General features: G+C 45.2%; 1 protein-coding gene across 2 annotated transcripts in view; it reads right to left on the bottom strand.

Annotated features, from left to right (window-relative positions):
* Positions 1-394: 394 nt before the first annotated feature.
* The window catches only part of LOC147628347 (uncharacterized), a 42,145-nt gene continuing 23,247 nt past the window's right edge, over positions 395-19,292 (bottom strand). For both annotated transcript variants that reach the window (XM_086813436.1, XM_086813437.1), the window contains exons 7-14: positions 13,068-13,426; positions 8,356-8,871; positions 6,770-8,141; positions 5,053-5,412; positions 4,720-4,957; positions 1,990-4,619; positions 1,762-1,901; positions 395-1,215 (exon numbers count right to left, since the gene is read on the bottom strand). In XM_086813436.1, coding sequence (XP_086669562.1) covers positions 930-1,215; positions 1,762-1,901; positions 1,990-4,619; positions 4,720-4,957; positions 5,053-5,412; positions 6,770-8,141; positions 8,356-8,871; positions 13,068-13,426 — 5,901 coding nt within the window. In that variant the 3' untranslated portion in view covers positions 395-929. The remainder of the gene's footprint in view (positions 1,216-1,761; positions 1,902-1,989; positions 4,620-4,719; positions 4,958-5,052; positions 5,413-6,769; positions 8,142-8,355; positions 8,872-13,067; positions 13,427-19,292) is intronic.

A 19,292-nucleotide genomic window follows, 5' to 3' on the forward strand; every position in this document is an offset into this window, starting at 1 on the left:
TTCCTAAAGTATGGATGTATGTGTATGTATATGCAAAGAGATTTTGTGTGCGTATATAAACACGAGAGAAGAGAGAGAGAGAGAGAGAGAGAGCGAGAGAGAGAGAGATGTCCATGACTCTTTCCTCTCATGTTCTGAAGATGGGGGATGGGTTGTGTCCTTAGCTGAGAGACCAATCTCGCCACTAGTTTCTTTCTAAATCAATCATCTAATTTCATTTCATGCCTTCTTTCACAAATGGTTGGCCCTTAATCATAATCCTCACCCTCCTTAATCACTAGTTCTCTTGTTCTCTAACTATTGCCAGTGAATCTTCATCATTGTGTGGTCGTGCATTTTCTTGGCACCTTCCCTACCGTTCATGGCAATTCGATTTATTTATGCACTTCACATATATCTTGCGTTTTAGTTCCTAGATTAACCAAGTCTGCTTTGGTTCCATTCTTTACATACATATTGCAGCTTTGTTTTGCCTGTTATTCTCCTTAATCTTTTGCTCTTACAACTCACTTCCCATGTAATGGATTTAGGTGGTAGCATAATCATTTCTTTTTCAATGTCAGCTGTTGCAATGTAACATTAGAATGCATGCACAGCTTGATGTGGCTTTGCGTTGTTCTTTGCAACTGTTCACGATGTAAGGATTTTTTTCTTTGCAACTGTTCACGATGTAAGAAGCTCGTTGTTTACACCTTGGTGGCTGCATGATTTCACAAAAAACTAAAATCATGGCACCATTGGTTAGCATTTTCATTTGATGAGCATGGGAGCTCACAATGAGTAAGTACAAGGCTTTGGTGGCAAAATATGTCGTGTAGTAGAGTAAGGCAGGCAGTCTACTAAGTCTCACAGAAGCTCCTTTCTCTATTAGCAGAGTAACTTCTCTATTAGCAGAGTAAGGCAGGCAGTCTACTAAGCATTCATAGAAGCTATCTTCTTCTCTTGTGCTTCTTAGATCTAGACCTTTTGCTTTTGGCCTTAGAACTAGTTTGGTTTGCATTACTGCCCATTTTGCTAGTGCCCACTGCCCCTTCCTCTTTGGTCTCGTCATCATCATCACCATCATCATCAGCTCCAGCTTCAAGAGGGCTGCTCCTCCCCACAAGTCTCTCCAGCACTCTCTCGAACTTGCGCTCCGTTGCATTGTATGTCTTTTGCACCCGATCCACGCTTGCTTTCAACCATAACAGATCATATACACTGTGCTCCTCGTGGCTTCAAAATAACAATCCCAAAAAGGATTCAGCACTTGGAATCAGAAGAGCTCAAGCTAATACTGGTACACACACATACTCACTCTGTCAATTTTTTCTCTTGTTATCTGTTAAGCACCCTCTAATTTACAAAGGTTTAAGAAAGCAAGGTAAAGAAACACAGAAAAATCCCAACGAGCCTGTCCTATGGCGCAGTTTCATCAACATGTTCATGGTTTTTTCCCCTTGTAAGAAAGAGAATTATATGTAGGTGCCAGTTGAACGTTGGACCTGTGCGTCAGCAAGCCTAGGCATTACCACTTGGCTAGAGCCTACTGGCTCATCAACATGTTTTTCTAATGCGTATGTGGGACACAAAATCATCACTTCATCACCTAGAGAATTCACAAGGGAGGATTAGCTCAGAAGAGGAACCATGAACCACTGAACCACTTCAGCTAGCAAGAGAGATGTCAAGGCAAAAATGATCTGCATTAGGGTGGAGATCATTCAATGCTTAGGAAAATTTAAGTTCCTGGTCATCCCATGTGTTAGGTAATTGTTGTACCTGGGATCTAGGGGATGCAATTCTTGCTGTAGAGTCTCTTTTGCGTCATTGAGTGCATCCAAGACATCATCATTGTTGTTCTCAGACTTGAGATTTGCAGCTGCAACGCCAAGTCTGTGCAGAAGGCCATGAACACATTCCTGTAAAAAATCAAGCGCTCATTAAAGCTCTGACATTTTGTCAAAATCATTGATACAGAAAGAGATCGATTTGTGCTTTCCTGTTTACCTTGAGATTGAAAGCCTCCTTGTTCAAGTAAGCCATGTATTCTTCTCTCCCTGTAGGTATGTTTGCTTGTACATTTGGAGATGATATATCTTTTGAAGCACAATCTGTAAGTTCAGGCACGTCATGTTGCTGCACCCTTTGTCCAGCATCATCTTGACTGTTGTGAGCTTCAAAACATTGACTCAAGCCGTCTACACCTGCTAAGGCTGCAAGGTTGAAGAAAATACCAGCATCACTTTTCAACTCAACAGCCTTGATACCCTCCCAGGGCCTGCAACAGCTGTTCTTTTCGCACCTTTTTGTCATTACCAGAGTGTCCCCTAAACTTGAGAGTGCCTTGGCAAGGGCATGCTTTAGGTGCTTTAGGCTCTCATAAAGACCAGCTCCTGTTTGCAAAATGGCAAGGAATGCATTGTGGCATTCTATACGGAAGGAGTGTGGCAAATGCTGGAGTACAGGATAGTTATAAATAAAGATCTTTTGAATCTCAGTTACTATATCTGCTTGAAGTTTTGGCTGTCTTGAGTTCAAGCAGACCACAAACAGGGGCCCAAGAAGCCGCAGTACCATCAGAGGTAAATGTGTCCTATCGGCTTTAACATGCTGGAGCCAATCCGCTACATCATTTGGATTCAAGAGGAGCTGAAGAGTCGTCGTGATAATCCATCTGATGAAATGGCACAAGTTTTCTTTGGTGGGTTGTTGTTTGGCATGAAGAATTCTCTGATAGAGGCATTCCTGTTCTTTTCCACACATAAAATCAACAGCTAATGTCAATGGTAGGAACATTCCATGTAGCAGTGTCTCATATGCACAGGCCATCACTGTAGCCTTTTCCAAAAGTGCCACAAAAACAAATGGGCTGATGTACCCTTCAATGTTTCTCCAATCCTTATCGAACATTTTAATTAACGGATCACCAAACTGCACAACAAAATCAGCAATACAGAGTTCCGGATCTGATTTCAGAAGATCGCAAGACCACATGGCATCACCTTTCCAGTACCCTATAGTTGTCATGAAGCTGTTAACACACTTTGTTTTCCAAGCCTTGCTCAGAAAAGGAAACATGAGCTGCAATTGGCTAGTTTCTTCTAGTGTGCGAGGCCTTCCATGACCAGATATGAGCTTATCTGCTATCTTATCAAGAATAGCTACCACTCTTGTAGCTTCACGAAGTTTCTGAATGTGGCACATATCCTTTGCTTGCCTGGATTGAGGCCAAAGAAGTACAAGGAATTGCCTTTGCAAATCTCTTGTCAAGGCTCGGAGGTCCTCAGAGTAACAAGTGCCCAGTGAAAGCAAGTTTGTCATTTCAGCTAAATCAAGAAGAAGCAAGTTTGTCATTTCAGCTAAATCAAGAAGAAGCCTGGTTCTTTCAACAATGCTGATAGTCTTGAAATTTGTTAGTGTCCTGAATTGAGTGCTCAAGTGTGTCGTGATTAACTCCATGGTTCTTTGATCAGTGTTGGACAATTGCTCATCCCAGAACTGTGCAGCGAGTGTGGCAAAGACTTGCACAGGGATTCCCATGGGTGACCTACCTTTCATGTAGCTTTTGAACCAATACGCTTCATGGTCATGAACAACACAAGTTCTGGAGTCTTCACCATGTGTTACTGCAAAAAACTCATAGCAGAACTCTTTGATTTTGTCATCTTGATTGACTCCATGGAGAGCCTTTCTACACCGCAGAATAATATCTCGCCACTCAACCCACAGGTTACGGACTTCTGCCAACTGGGTGTTTTTATCTCGAAATTTTGTAACAGGATCCAGTTCCTGTCCCTTAGCATGTTTGACATCCTTCAGGATATTCAGAGATGCATCGACAGCTTTCCAAATTGCAAAAAGCTTGATTATTATACTTCTCGGAGTTTGATGACGAGATTTTTCCATCACATCCTTGAAATCTTGAGGGCCTTTAAGCTCCACAAGCATCAACTGCACCTCAAGTTGGGCTTCATGGCACACAGTACTTTCTGCCAATGCTGCAAGTTCTTCCACTCTCTGAAGCAGCTTTCTTGACCTCATAGTGGTTCTGAAAGGCCATCCTCTGTTCCCTGCTCCCCAAAGAACATCTTTGCGGATCAAAAAGAGCATCTTCTTTACAGCATTCTCATAGTCACCTGCCTTTTCAAGCAGCTCTGCCGTGTGAAGGAAGTCCCCTTTCAGCTCTGCCAGTTCAGCTGCTTGTAAATAATTTGCTTCAGCTTCCTCAATGCTCATCAGCTCATCAATGTAGTCTCTCCTCCTTAAGAATGTTCGCTTCAAGGTAATATCCGAGAATGCATTGACAAACATCATCATGGTTGTAACACTATGCTGTTGATGACAAGTTACGGCACATTCTCGGAGGTATTCATTCTTGATGTTTTCCACAACCTTAGTGGGCACCGGTTCAGCTTCTGTTAATCCGACGTCATCAGACACAGGTTCCTCTTCCCACTGTCTGATGAAGAAAAGTCCTGTCTCCAGGTGTTTTCCTAGGAGGCATGCATCCAAGCATTTCTTGACACATTTTCCATTAAAGTATGCTTTTGCAGCTTCCATCCAGCTCTTTGCTTCCCAAAAGCAATCGCCCGCATCTTCGAACCTCGGAGGCTTGCAATTCTCAGCATAGATGACCCCTAGTCCAAAAACTGTAGTTAGAAAAGCAACAAGTTGCACACTAAATACCTCCAGAGCCAAACAATAGAAAAGATCTTGGAGGTAGTCATGGCCTTTTACCAGCTTTCTGAAGGTCTCCAACTTTAATGCAACACTTTGCAGCCATCTCAGCCCTTCCAAGTGAGAGAAAAAGTTTAGCTGCCTCTCTCAGGCTGGCTACTGCCAGTTTTTGGTTTTTAGAGAACTCCTTTTCACCAGCCTGCTGATGGCTTGCAGCCTTAGCCAGCTTACGATGATACTCGTCTCCAGCCCGTTCAAAGCATAGTATTGCCATGTCATATTGTTTCTGATTTAAAAGCTGCACAAAATAAAATGTCATTTTATCAGCGTAATATATGTGAAAGGTAGTTGGTTATTATTATTTTTTAAGTGTAAGCTATGAGGAAGAGCTACCTCAAAGCCTCTCTTCTTCCAATCATCTGGTGTGCTGCTTGCTGTCATTGATGAGATGAAGGATTCATCCAGGCACTTGGTTGCAATTAGTTCAGAATGCATCCAGTAGTCCAGCATGGGCTTACAGTAGTGATCATTATCTTCATAAATCCACAGCCGTTGACGTGCTCTGGTGATGGCAACATAGAGATGCTTTAGCTCACTACACAGCAGATTGTGCTTATTTACATCAAAGGCAGGGTGTGACTCCTTTGTTAGAGTATCAGTCCTGCTGACTTTATTTTGGTACAGGTATTCGTAGACCACTCTCCACTTATTCTGCAATATTGAGCCTGAGAAGAAATTATATATAAGAACATCCTGCAACAAGAAAAATAGAAACTTCAAAAGGTGTTGCTTGCACACACATGCACGTGCGCGCATGCATGCATGCATGCACAGAGCAGCAGCTGGACCAGGGAAGCTAAGGGTGACCATCTGGTTAGCTTTATAAGACGATTGCAACTTGCTTGTGCAAAATCTTAAGGTAATCTTGGACGATGGTGCTGTGTAGGGCTACTTGCATAGAAGAACTAGGAGAATAGAAAGCAAAAGATCAATGCACAAACAGTCAAAACACAGCAAGGGTCTAAAACTACAAGTATGCTGTTAAATGTTCTTGTTCTTACAACATTATTCAACTATGCATTGCACTTAGCATCAAGAAAACTACAAGGTTTACTGAAAATAAAGGCAGAGAGCACAGATTCCATTGGCTACATCCACAAGTGAAAAAGTGAGGGAGTGGCTCTTTTTTACAGTTTGACACTCTTTCCTTGAAGGTAAGCTTTCTCCTTATCTAGCATGCAACACCACCATATGCATCATAGGGATCTCGCTCCATAGTGTGATTATTTGGACATCATGCTACCAAGCTCAGGTATCAACATAATGTGCATTATGTACTATCTCTTTTAGTCCAAATCCCTTATTTCTAGGGATTTGGAGTCCCAAAAGCAACTACATGGATGTTTGGAGGTCTTATGTTGCCCCTAATGCTCGTCGGCAGAGTGTGGAATGACAGTTCTTGATTGGAAGACTTTCAAAAGTCTCCCAGGTGATGGGAGATTGACATCAATCCAGCATCTTAGAGGGAGTTGTCGACATATCCAACAGGTTGATGCAACCATACCTAATGATTGGATCACTGGTACATTTCTCGGTGAGCACCATCATTCATGGCTAGGTGTCTTTTTGTAGGACAGCTGTGTCCCTTCAGGTGTTTGGCTTATTGGATCTGGAGGGGCCTTGTGCTTTCTACTCTCTTTAACTAGGGTGGTGGCTGACTAGATGTGACATGCACGAGATTATATCTGGTTCTGTGCTTCATCCAGTGAGAGAAGTGGTCACCCCAAGACTAGTGCTGATGCCATGGCTCACATGTCTCCACCTCTCTATGTCACACACCCTGACTAAAAGCTCTGGGTTCCCTGCTGCATGGAATCCACATGACATGACACAGATCTGCACCATAAATTTCCTTAATGTATGGTGTGTTGACCCTCCAGGATCCCCATATGAACTCTTGAGAATAAGTACAACCTATTTGGGAAAAAACGCAGAAACTCTTGCAAGAAAGTGTAACACATTATATGTGCATTGCAAAAAAAAAAAGCAAACGTGATTTTTGTTGCCAATGAAATTGGATGCAGAAAAAAACAGAACAGTGGGTACTTACCTGAAATTCCAGACCTTTGCATCCATTTATAGTAAGTACAAGTCCTTTCTTTCCTATTTGATGAACAAGTTGTTTTTTCTGATCTTCATCTCTTACAAGAATCACTTGTTGTGCACCAAAATCATGCCCTTCTCTTTGAGTATCCCCGCTTGATCCAAACACTGTCTTCACAAGCTCTTGTCCCTGTGCTTTCAATAAAGCCGGACGCTCTCCACATACTAAGCTTGTTTCCAGGTCCAGCTTATCAATCGACTGAGGAAAGAAATGGTAAAGTAGCTGCACGATACTGTTGGCCATGTTGACCACACCCACATGGGTTCTAAAGTTATGCCTGAGTTGGAAAAATTCGGGGGCAAACTCCTCGCCATTTTGTATATGCTGATTGGATTTTAATTTAGTGTTGTCAGTGGCACTTGTTGCGCTACCTTCACTACGATGAGCAGATTTTGTAAAATCTGTGTAAAATAAACTCCGGCCATCCTGAAATCGAAAGTTTACCCCTCGTTCTATGGTTTGCGCTGTATCTCCAGCAAAAAAGAATCCCTCTTTGGAATTGGTGCAAACAAAACTAAAGAGAGAAATCTGTGCTTGTGTGAAATCTTGGACCTCATCTATGTATATGAAGTCAATTTTGTCACCATGATACTTGCCATGACATAGCTGTTTATACACGTGTTTGACATGATCTGCCATATCGTAACCATTTGTTTCCATCTTAAGTTTTTCATACTGTAGAAACAGCGAGTAAATGTCTTCTCCTTGTTTCATATCAAGATTGGGTTTCTTTGCTGTGGCGACAGAGGAAAGATAAGATTCTTTGCTGAGTATACCCTTTGGATCTTTAACTGCTTGCATGCTTCCTTTGATGACCGACATGATTTCTGTAAACACTGTGGATGAATCCAATTTCTTGGTCAGACTGGAATTCAAATGCGGCCAGTAATCCGAATCAAACTGATCAAAATCTACTTCTCTTCTCTGATTACTCAAACCCTTGCAAACCATCTCACGATTGGTTTTCACATCTGCAACATCACTCTCATCAGCTAGACCCTTTTCTCCTTCCTCATCTGCAACATCTGTCTCATCAGCTAGACCAATATGTGGGCCTGGGAATTCACCCTTTTCTCCTTCCTCTTTCAACTTCTGTCTTCCTTTCTGTGTGAAAAAAGGACATGGAAGGCTGTTGTCCAGCATCATCAGAAACCTCCGGAATGTTAGAACCATTGGATAGCACGTGCTTGGAACATCAATCAAAGTATCGGGCAAGGATCCCAGAATTCTATTCTCATCATCACTATCGAGAACTAGCTCATAGTCAGAGCTGGCGGAAACATGGGCATTTGTCAGTTCTGCTGCTTCTGACACTGACCTGACAGAGAAGAAAATCTTCTATTAAAAAGGAGAAGTCATGTTTATAAAAAGAAATTGTACACAAAATGACATTTCAGTTGTCCACGGCCCTTTCCCGGGTGGCTATCGCATCACACTGCCCAGAAGGGGGCATGGAATCAAACCCTGACACCTAAATATATAACATATAATAGACAAAAAAAGGAATCATAATTCAGAGTCCAAGAATGTACCTTTGGATTTGAGAAATATGGCGCTTAATGGCAGAACATAAAACAGGGCTTAGAGTAACCAAAATCTGCCTTATATGCTCTCGGTTTTCAATAGTTTTCCATTCTTTCTGTGGAACTTCATGAGATTCAAGTCCTTGAAGAGAAATTTGATACTGTTGCTCCCTTTGTATAAGCTTTGTAACAAGGACTGTTGTTTTCCCAGTTCCTGATCGTCCTAATATGAAACAGCTTGATGGGTTCTGAATTATGATGGATTCTTCTTTGTTGACTTCAAAAGGAAGGTTTACTTCCGATCCATCCTTAGCTGTCAGCAAATTCTTTGCAATGCCCGACGACAAAGCGTAGAATTTCATCAGTAAGAGACTCTCATTGACACTTGATCTTTCAAGGTTTGCATTATCCCTCTCAGAGGATTTAAGCTGCACACCCCCTACTTGTCCACCTCTTCCATGAGGTTTCAGCCAAATAAAGTCACGATCATCTTCCCATGTTGCTGGTAGAGTCAGCTTTTTGTCACTGTGCAGAACAGGCTTGAACTTAGTGCCGATAAAGTTTCAAAGAAGTTAGCAAATAAATTTTCATGTGGATTACAGGAAATGATGATAGACACAATCAAAAAATTTGATAGCTATAAAGTGTTCTAGGAATTTGCAAAATGTCAATTATGCATACATTCCCAGGTGATGTTCTACTTCAATATATCGAGCTATAAGAAATCTAGAATTGCAAAATGGCAATTATACATGCGTTTGACAGGTCATGCTCTACTTTCTAGTTGTCTGTGCATGTGTCTGTGCGCGTGCATGTGCACGAGCACATGTGTATGTGCAAGCAATGAAGATGCAAGAGAATGAGCTTAGAACCTATTCAAATTAGATATTTAAGGATGATATTTATATTCGATTCCTACAAATTCTTAAGGTTTTCAAGTTGATAAAGCTGGGGATTGAATCCATGCATGTGCCAACCTACCACTAGTCTGTTGATGATGGGCAAGGTGCCAGTTTTCCTAACTGACATGATGGTGAGAAAGAAAGGCCAGCAGTGCCATAAAGTGGTTAGTAATATCATCAAACCCTGCATTTTGATTTCCTATATTCAACATATTACAATCAGCCAACCTATGTGGTGCTTAGTTCTTACAAAGGGATATCCAAGTGGTTGGCTCACTAATTTCTCCAGCCAGTAATGATACAACTTTTGGGAAACAAAAAAAACCTCTCTACCAGTTTTTTTTTTCTGGGGAAAAGATCCTTCTATTAGTTTACCAAAAAAAAGCCACGAAGCGCTAAATACAACCACGAATGGCTCGCCTCCATGTACGGGGCGGGGATCAAAGGTGGAGAAAGATGCACTTCTCCTCAGCCGCCCTTTGAGGAGAAGACTATCTCATGGGGGGGGGGGGGGGGGGGGGGTGGGGGGGGGATAACCACACAGATGGTTTGTAATGCCAAGTGGGATCACCACCTCTATCTCCGAGAAAAGGCCAGCCAGGCTGCCAGAGCCTCAAGAAAGCTTCCTACTGCTTCCACATGCGGTCAGAGCCACCCTACAACTTCCCCCACTGACCGCGAAGGGTATGAATGATGTCGAGCCAAATGCTCCTAATGGTCTCCCCAAGCAGAGTGTGGGTACCCTTGACGGCTTCACTGCACCGAGCTTTCCATGTATGCTAGGCTGCAATGCTACTACAACTCTCCCATCTTTGGCACAAGCCCGGAGTCCAATGTGCAGTAGATGGGGCTGGGATTGGTACTGCCGAAATGCGAAGGTGAGAGACGTGGAGGGCAAGCCCCCCCGCTGAGACTCCTGAGGGTGGCTGCACCTCAGACAAGTTGTTGTTCGACCCCGATGGCCAACCACGTGCCAACCACCAAGCTCCTGTGTGCCATCAACCAAAGAAAGAGGTGATCTTTCCAGGCCAAAAACTGTCCCAAAGCCTCTTCCAAAAATCTAAGAGAAAACAATGTGAGAGGCCTTGTGACTGCCAATATTCTGCTACTACTGCCACGGTGCCCTCAACCTTGGGCATCTGAAAGGGGTATCCAGAGTCTTCTCCCGATCAGCAAGATCACACAAAGTCCACTCCCCCAGGTCCTTGTGGAGGCGCGTGAGGTGCCGACTCTCCCAAATCCATAGCCAAAGTCTCCCCCTGGTCACCATGGGGTCTATGTGCCACTCATTTGCATGAAATCCAGTCACCCTCACCCTCTGTAAGGTGCACCCACTGAAATCATCCAAAGGAAGCTTTGATCTCTCTAAGCACCAATAGAAAAAGTGAGCAAACCACTGCCCTCATCCGCGCCATGGACTACCAAGAGAATATCATGCCTAGTAAACACGCCTAGCCACTGTGGGGGGATCAGGTCTGGGATAGGGGCCAGCCACTCCTGGGGAATAGCAGAGTCAATGTCGATGTCGAGCCTCGGATCCTAGCCAAGCCTCTCTCGTGAGCCTCCGGGGGAAGTTGTATGTGTGCAAGCCAATCTCCAAGGGACCTAGCAGGTCCTATGCTCAACGCTCCCCATGATACATGAGGTCGAGCCCCCAACATATGGCCACTGAGTAAACAAATCAGGGGTTCCAGATCAAGGGCTACCGAAGATGCTTCCTCTGAGGCTATCGGATCTAACTGCCTAAGGAGCGGCCTAAGGTGGTCCCAAGTTCAGAGTAGGCTAGATAAAAATCTATCCTCAAAGGCTAGGCTGAATCCGCGGGTTCGTATCTCTATAAAGATCCGTCTGGTGATCTACGGCCAAGGGCCCCCCAAGCTCGAAGTACGGGCTGAAATCCGGACCAAGAGAGTTGTTATGGATCACCCTAACCCTCCTTGAAACACATCCAGAAAGAGATTACCTGGTAAACCGCAACTGTCATGAGGATCTTTCCAATGGCCGAGCTTGTAATCCTTGAGGTCTCCAAGCTCTACAATTCCTTGAGAAGCAATTCCACCGCTTCTCCTGCGAGCGTTGTCACACCACCGCATTGCACTACGGGTCCTCGTCCCTCCTCTCACCTCACTTCACTCACTAGCATGCATTAGAAAGAGATATTGGCAAGAGGATTAGCAAGAGCAAGACTCAATTGCACAATGGGAGAGTTTGTTGTATTATGAGAGAAATTCACTTATATACATGGCCATAAGTGTTCACACAGATCCTCATAACAGTTAACAGGAGGTCACCAGGTAATCTCTTGTTGGATGTGTTTCAAGGAGGGTTAGGGTGAGCCATAACACTCTCCTGAAGACGCTATAGAGAAGCAAGACCCCTCCTCAACCTCCTCTCCTGCTCACGAAATCCCTCCAATATGCTCTGTGTTGCCTCCTTCAAAAATTTATTGATCTCACCAAGGCCCACATCCAAGGTGCACACGGTAGATCTTGAGGTGAACTCTAGTTCCGCCCATATCTGCTATATCCTACTGCAAATCTCGGGGTCCTGTATGTGGTTGTCCAGAATCCTAGTGCTCGCATGCGTTTCTTGTCTCCAGGAGTCCTCTAAGGATAGAATAACCGAAGCATGATCAAAGAAAGTAGTACACGCCAAGATGCCAATCATGCCCCCGCAACCACCTAACGGACTATACTCCAGAAGATGGCTCTACCTACTGTGGTGTTCGGGCCATAAATATTGAGGAAGCCCACATAGTCCTCTCCGATCCTAATGGTAACCCACTACGCTTGCCCAGAGACTGACACCTGAGCTTGCCACGACCGGCAAGAGGTGCTCGCTGAGACAGAAATACAAACTCCTCCTTGCGTCCCCGAGGCACCAAAAGAGGGGGACCAAAAAGTGTGGCTCTTGCCTGCATAGTCACCAAAAACGTTTGGGGTTTTTGACGTTTCAGGGTTTTTGAGGTTTGCAGGCGGAAGAGGGAGGCGGGGCAAGGCGCGGAGGTGGGTGTAGAAAACAGGGTGCAGAGGGCAGCGGGGACAGAGGGTTCAGGCAATGCCGCACAAGGGAGGCAATGAGGAGGGAGGCGGCGAAGGAGGGGAAGGGAGGTGGAGAAGGCGGGGAAGGGGGCAGAGAGGGAGGGCTGCGCACAGAGGGGGGGAGGGGGGGAGCAAAGGCAATGGCAGATCTCAGTATGGGGGGGCTCCAGCTCGTTAGCTCTTCGTGTTTTCAGTTTCACAACACAGATGCCTTAAATGTGGAGGTCCAACCTCTATACCCGAATGTCCGAGTAAAAACAGGACTGCCACCTCTCTCCCAATGTCTTTGGACCCTATATAGATGAGTTCACAGATTTTGTTGACACATTGGGTGGTCAGGGATCCACCCTAGCTGAGACAGTGGTCTCCATCCTCTTTTATGCAGAGGACATGGCTCGTTGGGCACCTACAAAGGGCCTGCAAAAATACTTGGATGTATTACACTCCTTTTGTAGAGAATGGGACTTGAACGTCAACGTTGGAATGCCCAAGGTCATGGTCTTTCACAAAAGCTATGGGGAGCTGCAAAAAGGGACTTCTCATATAGTTTACATACTAAAGCGTGTTATTCTCAGGCCCAAAAAATGTAAAACCCACGGCACAGGCATGTTTGGCAAGGGGACATGCACATTTGGCACATCTAGGGAGGTAATGCTTGATGTATACTCAATCATATCTCCCTACTACCAAGTCCTCTTTTTCACATATTAAAACTTTGATGGAAAGGGATAAAACTAAGGATAAATTATGTTTTCTAGAGGAAATAAAAGTACTTTACCTGCTTATACATCGTAATTGGCATCGTTCAATATATTGCAGAGAATATACTTCAAATGCAGCCTCTAGACGCTTTATATACTTGGGTAGGTTTGAACAGTTGACAACATCCCAAACCTTGATGATCTGTTTTACTGTTGCATCCCTTTCAACATCAATGGTCCAAACAAGACAAAGATCTGCTACCATGTGTACCTCTATCAGCCCTTTTGTTTTGTCCATTCCAGGCACGTTGTTCAGCTTATAGTGCGAAGATTGACGGCCTGATGAGAGGTAGCGAATCTTGTTTACTATTTTCTGCCTTTTCTCAACAGACTTTATTTGTAGCAAAGAATTTTTGAAGTCGTTACTGAAAAGCACCTGCAAGGGAAAAGCCATGCAAGCAATGCCACGGTAAGCCTACATTAATGTAGAGATTATTACAGGTATTGTCTAGCTTTTTAACATATCATTTCAAAAGAGGTACGCAAAGTGTTTGTGTTAATTATGTATTTCTAGGACCTCTTCAGGTGATTGGTACACTATAGAGCCAGGATGGGGTCACTACTCTCTACTCTATTCAGCTACAATGGAGATTAGTGCGCTCAAATTACCAATACCCCATTATTGGACCTGTTATGAGATTGTCATGATTGTAGGCCAATCGGAAAGACACTGATTTAGTTACCCCACTCTCCTAAGTGTTTGGCATGTGATTCCTAAAGTATAGCTTTATTGTGGTTGCACGACCCATTATCTTCATTGGGATCCAAGGGAGTGGGAGTGGGAGTGGGAGTGGATTGATGCTAATAATCCCATGAAGAGCTTTTCCATTTTTGAGTACACAACGTCAAGAATGCCACACTTTCTATGCTTAGTACATCTATACAACGGATCCCTACCCTCAGACCCCATCGGAAAAGTTATGAGATCACTTGTCAAGAAGAAGACTTTGGCACTCTCATAGGAGAAGGCAGATTTCCCTTTTCTTCTGGTTATTCTTCTTCCAGTTAACCATTTGAGAGCATAACTTGGTGTAGATACATCTTGCCAGCTGCTATTAAGTTAGTTCAGCATTGCATTTGGAGTTGCAAAGATACATTTATTCGGTTACCCGACTCATTGGTAGTTTTAGAACTGACATGATTTATATTACCTGGGGCCAGTCTGGTCTACAGGTTCACTATGAGGAAAGGAATTCAGACATTGCCTTCCAGGTTTATAGAAGGGTGGTTCATAGATGCATTTTTGGGCAAGTCCCTATCTTACAATTTGTACCATCCAGTGGCACAGAGAACTCTCTTTTTTTTCCCCGGGAAAAAGATCCTTCTTTTAGTTAACAAAAAACAGCCACAAAGGGCTGCAACCTCGCCTCCATGTACGGGGCAAGGATCAAAGGATCAAAGGTGGAGAACGATGCACTTCTCCTCAGGCTGACCGCTCTATGCAGAGAAGGCTATCTCATGAGGGGGGGGGGGGGATTAACCATGCAGGCGGTCTGTAATGCCAAGTGGGATCACCACCTCCATCTCTGACAAAAGGGCCAAGCCACCAAAGCCTCAAGAAGGCTTCTCGCCACTTCCGCATGCGGTCAGAGTCACCTTGCAACTTCCCCCACTGACCGCGGAGGGTATGAATGATGTCGAGCCAAATGCTCCTAATGGACTCCGCAGGTGGAGTGTGGGTACCCTCGATGGCTTCATTGCATCGAGCTCTCCATATGTGCCAGGCTACAACGCTACTACAAATCTCCCATCTCTAGCACGAGCCCGGAGTCCAATGATCAATAGATGGGACTGGGACTGGTACTGTCGAAATGCGGAGGTGAGAGACCTGGAGGGCTAGCCCCACCTTCCTCCTCATAAACCATGAGGACCTCAGCCTTTATTGCCCAAGTGACAGTGCCCCATGAAATGATCCAGGTCAAGGTCCTATCCATCGTGAAAAGGCAGATAATCCTCTGCCACACCTGCTGAGCCTTCGGGCAATCCAAAGACAATGTCTCTAAGACTCTTGAGGGTGCCCGCACCTCTGACAAGTTGCTGGTTGACCGCCAAAGGCCAACCACGTGCCAACCGCCAAGCTCTTGTGTGCCATCAGCCAAAGAAAGAGAATGATTTGAGGCCGAAAACTGTCCCAAAGCCTCTTCCAGAAATCTGAGAGAAATCGGTGTGAGAGACCCTATGACTGCCAATGAACTGCTTCTGCCGGGGTGCCCTCAACCTCGGGCATCTGAATCCTGCGGCCTAGCTACCTAGTGTATGTGAACAAAGGGGTATCCAGAGTCTCCTCCCAATCAGTAGGATCACGCCAAGTCCACTCCCCTGGGTCACACTGGGGGAGGGGCACGTGAGGGGCCGACTCTCCTGAATCCATAGCTGCCAAAGTCTCCCCATGGCCACCTTGGGTGGTAGGGGGCCTATGTGCCACTCATGTGCATGGATGCAACCACAAAAATCATCCAAAGGGGCCTTTAATCTCTCTAATCTGCCATGGGGACCAATAGAAAAAGTGAGCAAACCACAGCCTCATCCACGCCATGGACTACCAAGAGAAAATCATGCCTAGTAAACACGCCAAACCATTGTGGGGCGATTGGGTCTGGGATAGGGGTCAACCCCTCCTGGGGAATAGCACAGTCTATGTCAAGGTTGAGTTTGTCTCTACCCCGTATCCCAACTAGGCCTCTCTCGTGAGCCTTCGACGAAGGCTGTTTGTGTGCAAGCCAATCTCCAAGGGACCTAGCAGGTCCTATGCTCAACGCTCCCCACGATACATGAGGTAGGCCCCAAACATATGGCCAATGGGTAAACAAATCAAGGGGTTCCAGATTAGGGGCTGCCGAAGACGCTCCTCCGAGGCTACCGGATCTAACTGCCCAAGGCCCGGCCTGAGGTGATCCCAAGCTGAGAGTAGGCTGGCTATAAATCTATCCTCAAAATCCGGGCTGAATCCACGGGCCCACATCTCTGTGAAGATCCATCTGGTGCTTTGCGGCCAAGGGCCTAGAGTACAGGCTGAAATCCGAGCCAAGAGGAAGTCCTTCCAAGGCTCACCACGTGGAAGGAGTCCTCTTAACAATCAACTTGCCTAGCAGGGCGTAGCTCTGGATGGCGGGGTCAATGATGCCTAGGACCCCTCTACATTGCGGCTGAATGATCACTCTCCAGGCCACCTTGACCCGGGCAGCAAGCCTCCCATCACTGCCAACCCACAAGAAATTCCCGATCAACCATTGTAACTGACCAATGCATGTTGGGGAGAAGACCCAACAAGAAGTAATATACCACATGGTGGCAAGGACTTGGTTTGCCACCACCACTCGGCCGGCCAAGGAGGGCCTCGCAGAAATCCAGTACAAAAGCTTCTTCCAAATGCTCCAAAGAAGAGGGGCAAACTGCTACTCTGGGGAGATATCGATGCCCACCTAGCAGTACAAATAGCGGACTGGAGTGCCTCTCGGGATCCACGAGCCTCAACTGGGCACCAAGTCGGGGCAAGTGCAGAGGCTACAGAGAAAGCACACGACTTGTGCCAATTGATCTGCACTCTAATGCGCAACAAAAGACCTCAATCAGCTCTGTGAATCTCTGGAGATTCCCCACATCTCCAGATAGGTATGCTGCTGTGTCATCTAGCAGCTCCTCTTGAGTACGGATGGGGAGACACAATCCCTGGAGCCCTGTCTCTTGAGCTGAGAGAAAGCTGCTCATGGCCTCAGCAACAAATAGGAAAAGGTACTCTTCCTCGGAGATCATTGCAATATCACAGCATGGCAGATTTGGAGGGCCAAATCCATAGAGAATGGCACTCAGACCTTTTATACTCAATTGATATGCATCATTTGGGCAGTTAGTATACATACTCTTATGACTTTCCCAATCTGCACAAGCTAGGCACACTGCCCTCGGGAGGGAATAGGACCATGAATTTTTTTCTCTTCCACTTTCTCATCTCTTGTGGAACCATCGAATGATTGTGCACACCTTCCCTTCCGGGATGATGCTTGACCGGCCTTTGGCCATGGATTTGTGTAGTTCTGTTCATACTTAATGGAAGTCTCTTTCCTTGCAAAAAGAAAAGAGTAACTGAGCTTCTTGAGGATTTCTCAGGTCGTATGTCCCCTCCCCGCAAACACCCCTTCATCCTGGTACATTAATGGCTCTACATTTCAGCAAAGGGTAAAATTTACAGGGCATGCAGAAAAGTGTTTTGTGTGCCACTTCTCCCCTTCACCTCCCTTCTTTGTCTCCTTTGGTGGTGCATTGGTGGCTGGTCTCCTTCCCCAGTCTAACTGTTAGGGGAAAGCCCCTGCTGCCGAACTGGGTGAAGAAAAGCGCTAAAGTGGCTTTGATGTTAAGCACACTAACTCACCAGATGAGCAATCTGATGCCGAGAGGCAAGAGAGCCCAAATGCACCAACTGCATTATTATGCACTTTATTGCAGGATCTAGAGGATGGTTTTTTTTTCCATAAAAAACACTTCCATATTAAGTATGAAAAATGAAGTACAAAGTCAGAAGACTCATTACAAAAACACCATGCAAAGCAAGAAAAATCTATAAAGGTGGCTAAAAGTACCAAGAAAAGGTAGAAGAGAGAGCTCTTGCGCTTAGCTGTAGCAGATCTGGAGGATCTCTGTGCTCTTGTACAAGTGGCCATCAAAATACGAACAGTGTTACCCTAAATGCAACATAGCGTCTGACGGATTTATGTGAGTACCCTCAATTGCCTCTCTGCATCTTATCAAGAGGAGGATTTGGATCCACAGATAGGGGCAAGTCGTTCTCCAAGGGAGCCACTACTGCATATCGAACAAATTTACAGAGCCCCAATGTGTCCCTGAATATTTCCCCTCCCTTCCTAACCCCTCGGCCTCCCACTCACCCTACCTTAATCCCCCTCCCCCAAGTAGGCCTTAAAATGGAGGTAGCCCCTTGTCCAACTTTCTCCCAATCTCTAACTCACAAAAAGTAGCTTGCTAGCCTGCAGTGGAGGCCTCCCACTCACCCTACCGTAATCCCCCACCTCCTCTCACTTGCTGCCACTTTTTGGGTAGCGATCTCTCCTTGGAATATGTCATCAGCCCATGAAAGCTGATTCACATACAAACCATTTTGGAAGCTCATTCACATATAAACAATTACTCAATATGATTAAGAGAGCTTGGTCATGAATACACATGGAGTTAAATTGTCCAGCCTCCTAGGAAAGCATAGATGACCTCCTCTCACTTGCCGCCACTTTTTGGGTAGCGATCTTCTCTCCCCATTATTGGACCTCTTATGAGATTGTCATGATTGTAGGCCAATCGGAAAGACACTGATTTATTGACCCCACTCTCCTAAGTGTTTGGCATGTGATTCCTAAAGTATAGCTTTATTGTGGTTGCACGACCCATTATCTTCATTGGGATCCAAGGGAGTGGGAGTGGGAGTGGGAGTGGGAGTGGATTGATGCTAATAATCCCATGAGGAGCTTTTCCATTTTTGAGTACACAACGTCAAGAATGCCACACTTTCTATGCTTAGTACATCTATACAACGCATCCCTACCCTCAGACCCCATCGGAAAAGTTATTAGATCACTTATCAAGAAGAAGACTTTGGCACTCTCATAGGAGAAGGCAGATTTCCCTTTTCTTCTGGTTATTCTTCTTCCAGTTAACCATTTGAGAGCATAACTTGGTGTAGATACATCTTGCCAGCTGCTATTAAGTTAGTTCAGCATTGCATTTGGAGTTGCAAAGATACATTTATTCGGTTACCCGACTCATTGGTAGTTTTAGAACTGACATGCTTTATATTACCTCGGGCTAGTCTGGTCTACAGGTTCACTATGAGGAAAGGAATTCAGACATTGCCTTCCAGGTTTATAGAAGGGTGGTTCATAGATGCATTTTTGGGCAAGTCCCTATCTTACAATTTGTACCATCCAGTGGCACAGAGAACTCTCTTTTTTTTCCCCGGGAAAAAGATCCTTTTTTTAGTTAACAAAAAACAGCCACAAAGTGTTGCAACCTGGCCTCCATGTACGGGGCAAGGATCAAAGGATCAAAGGTGGAGAAAGATGCACTTCTCCTCAGGCTGACCGCTCTATGTAGAGAAGGCTATCTCATGAGGGGGGGGGATTAACCATGCAGGCGGTCTATAATGCCAAGTGGGATCACCACCTCCATCTCTAAGAAAAGGGCCAAGCCACCAAAGCCTCAAGAAGGCTTCTCGCCACTTCCGCATGCGGTCAGAG

This window comes from Cibotium barometz, chromosome 19 (genome assembly GCF_041138505.1).
Source record: "Cibotium barometz isolate CiBa-2024 chromosome 19, ASM4113850v1, whole genome shotgun sequence".
Classification (NCBI taxonomy): Eukaryota; Viridiplantae; Streptophyta; class Polypodiopsida; order Cyatheales; family Cibotiaceae; genus Cibotium; species Cibotium barometz.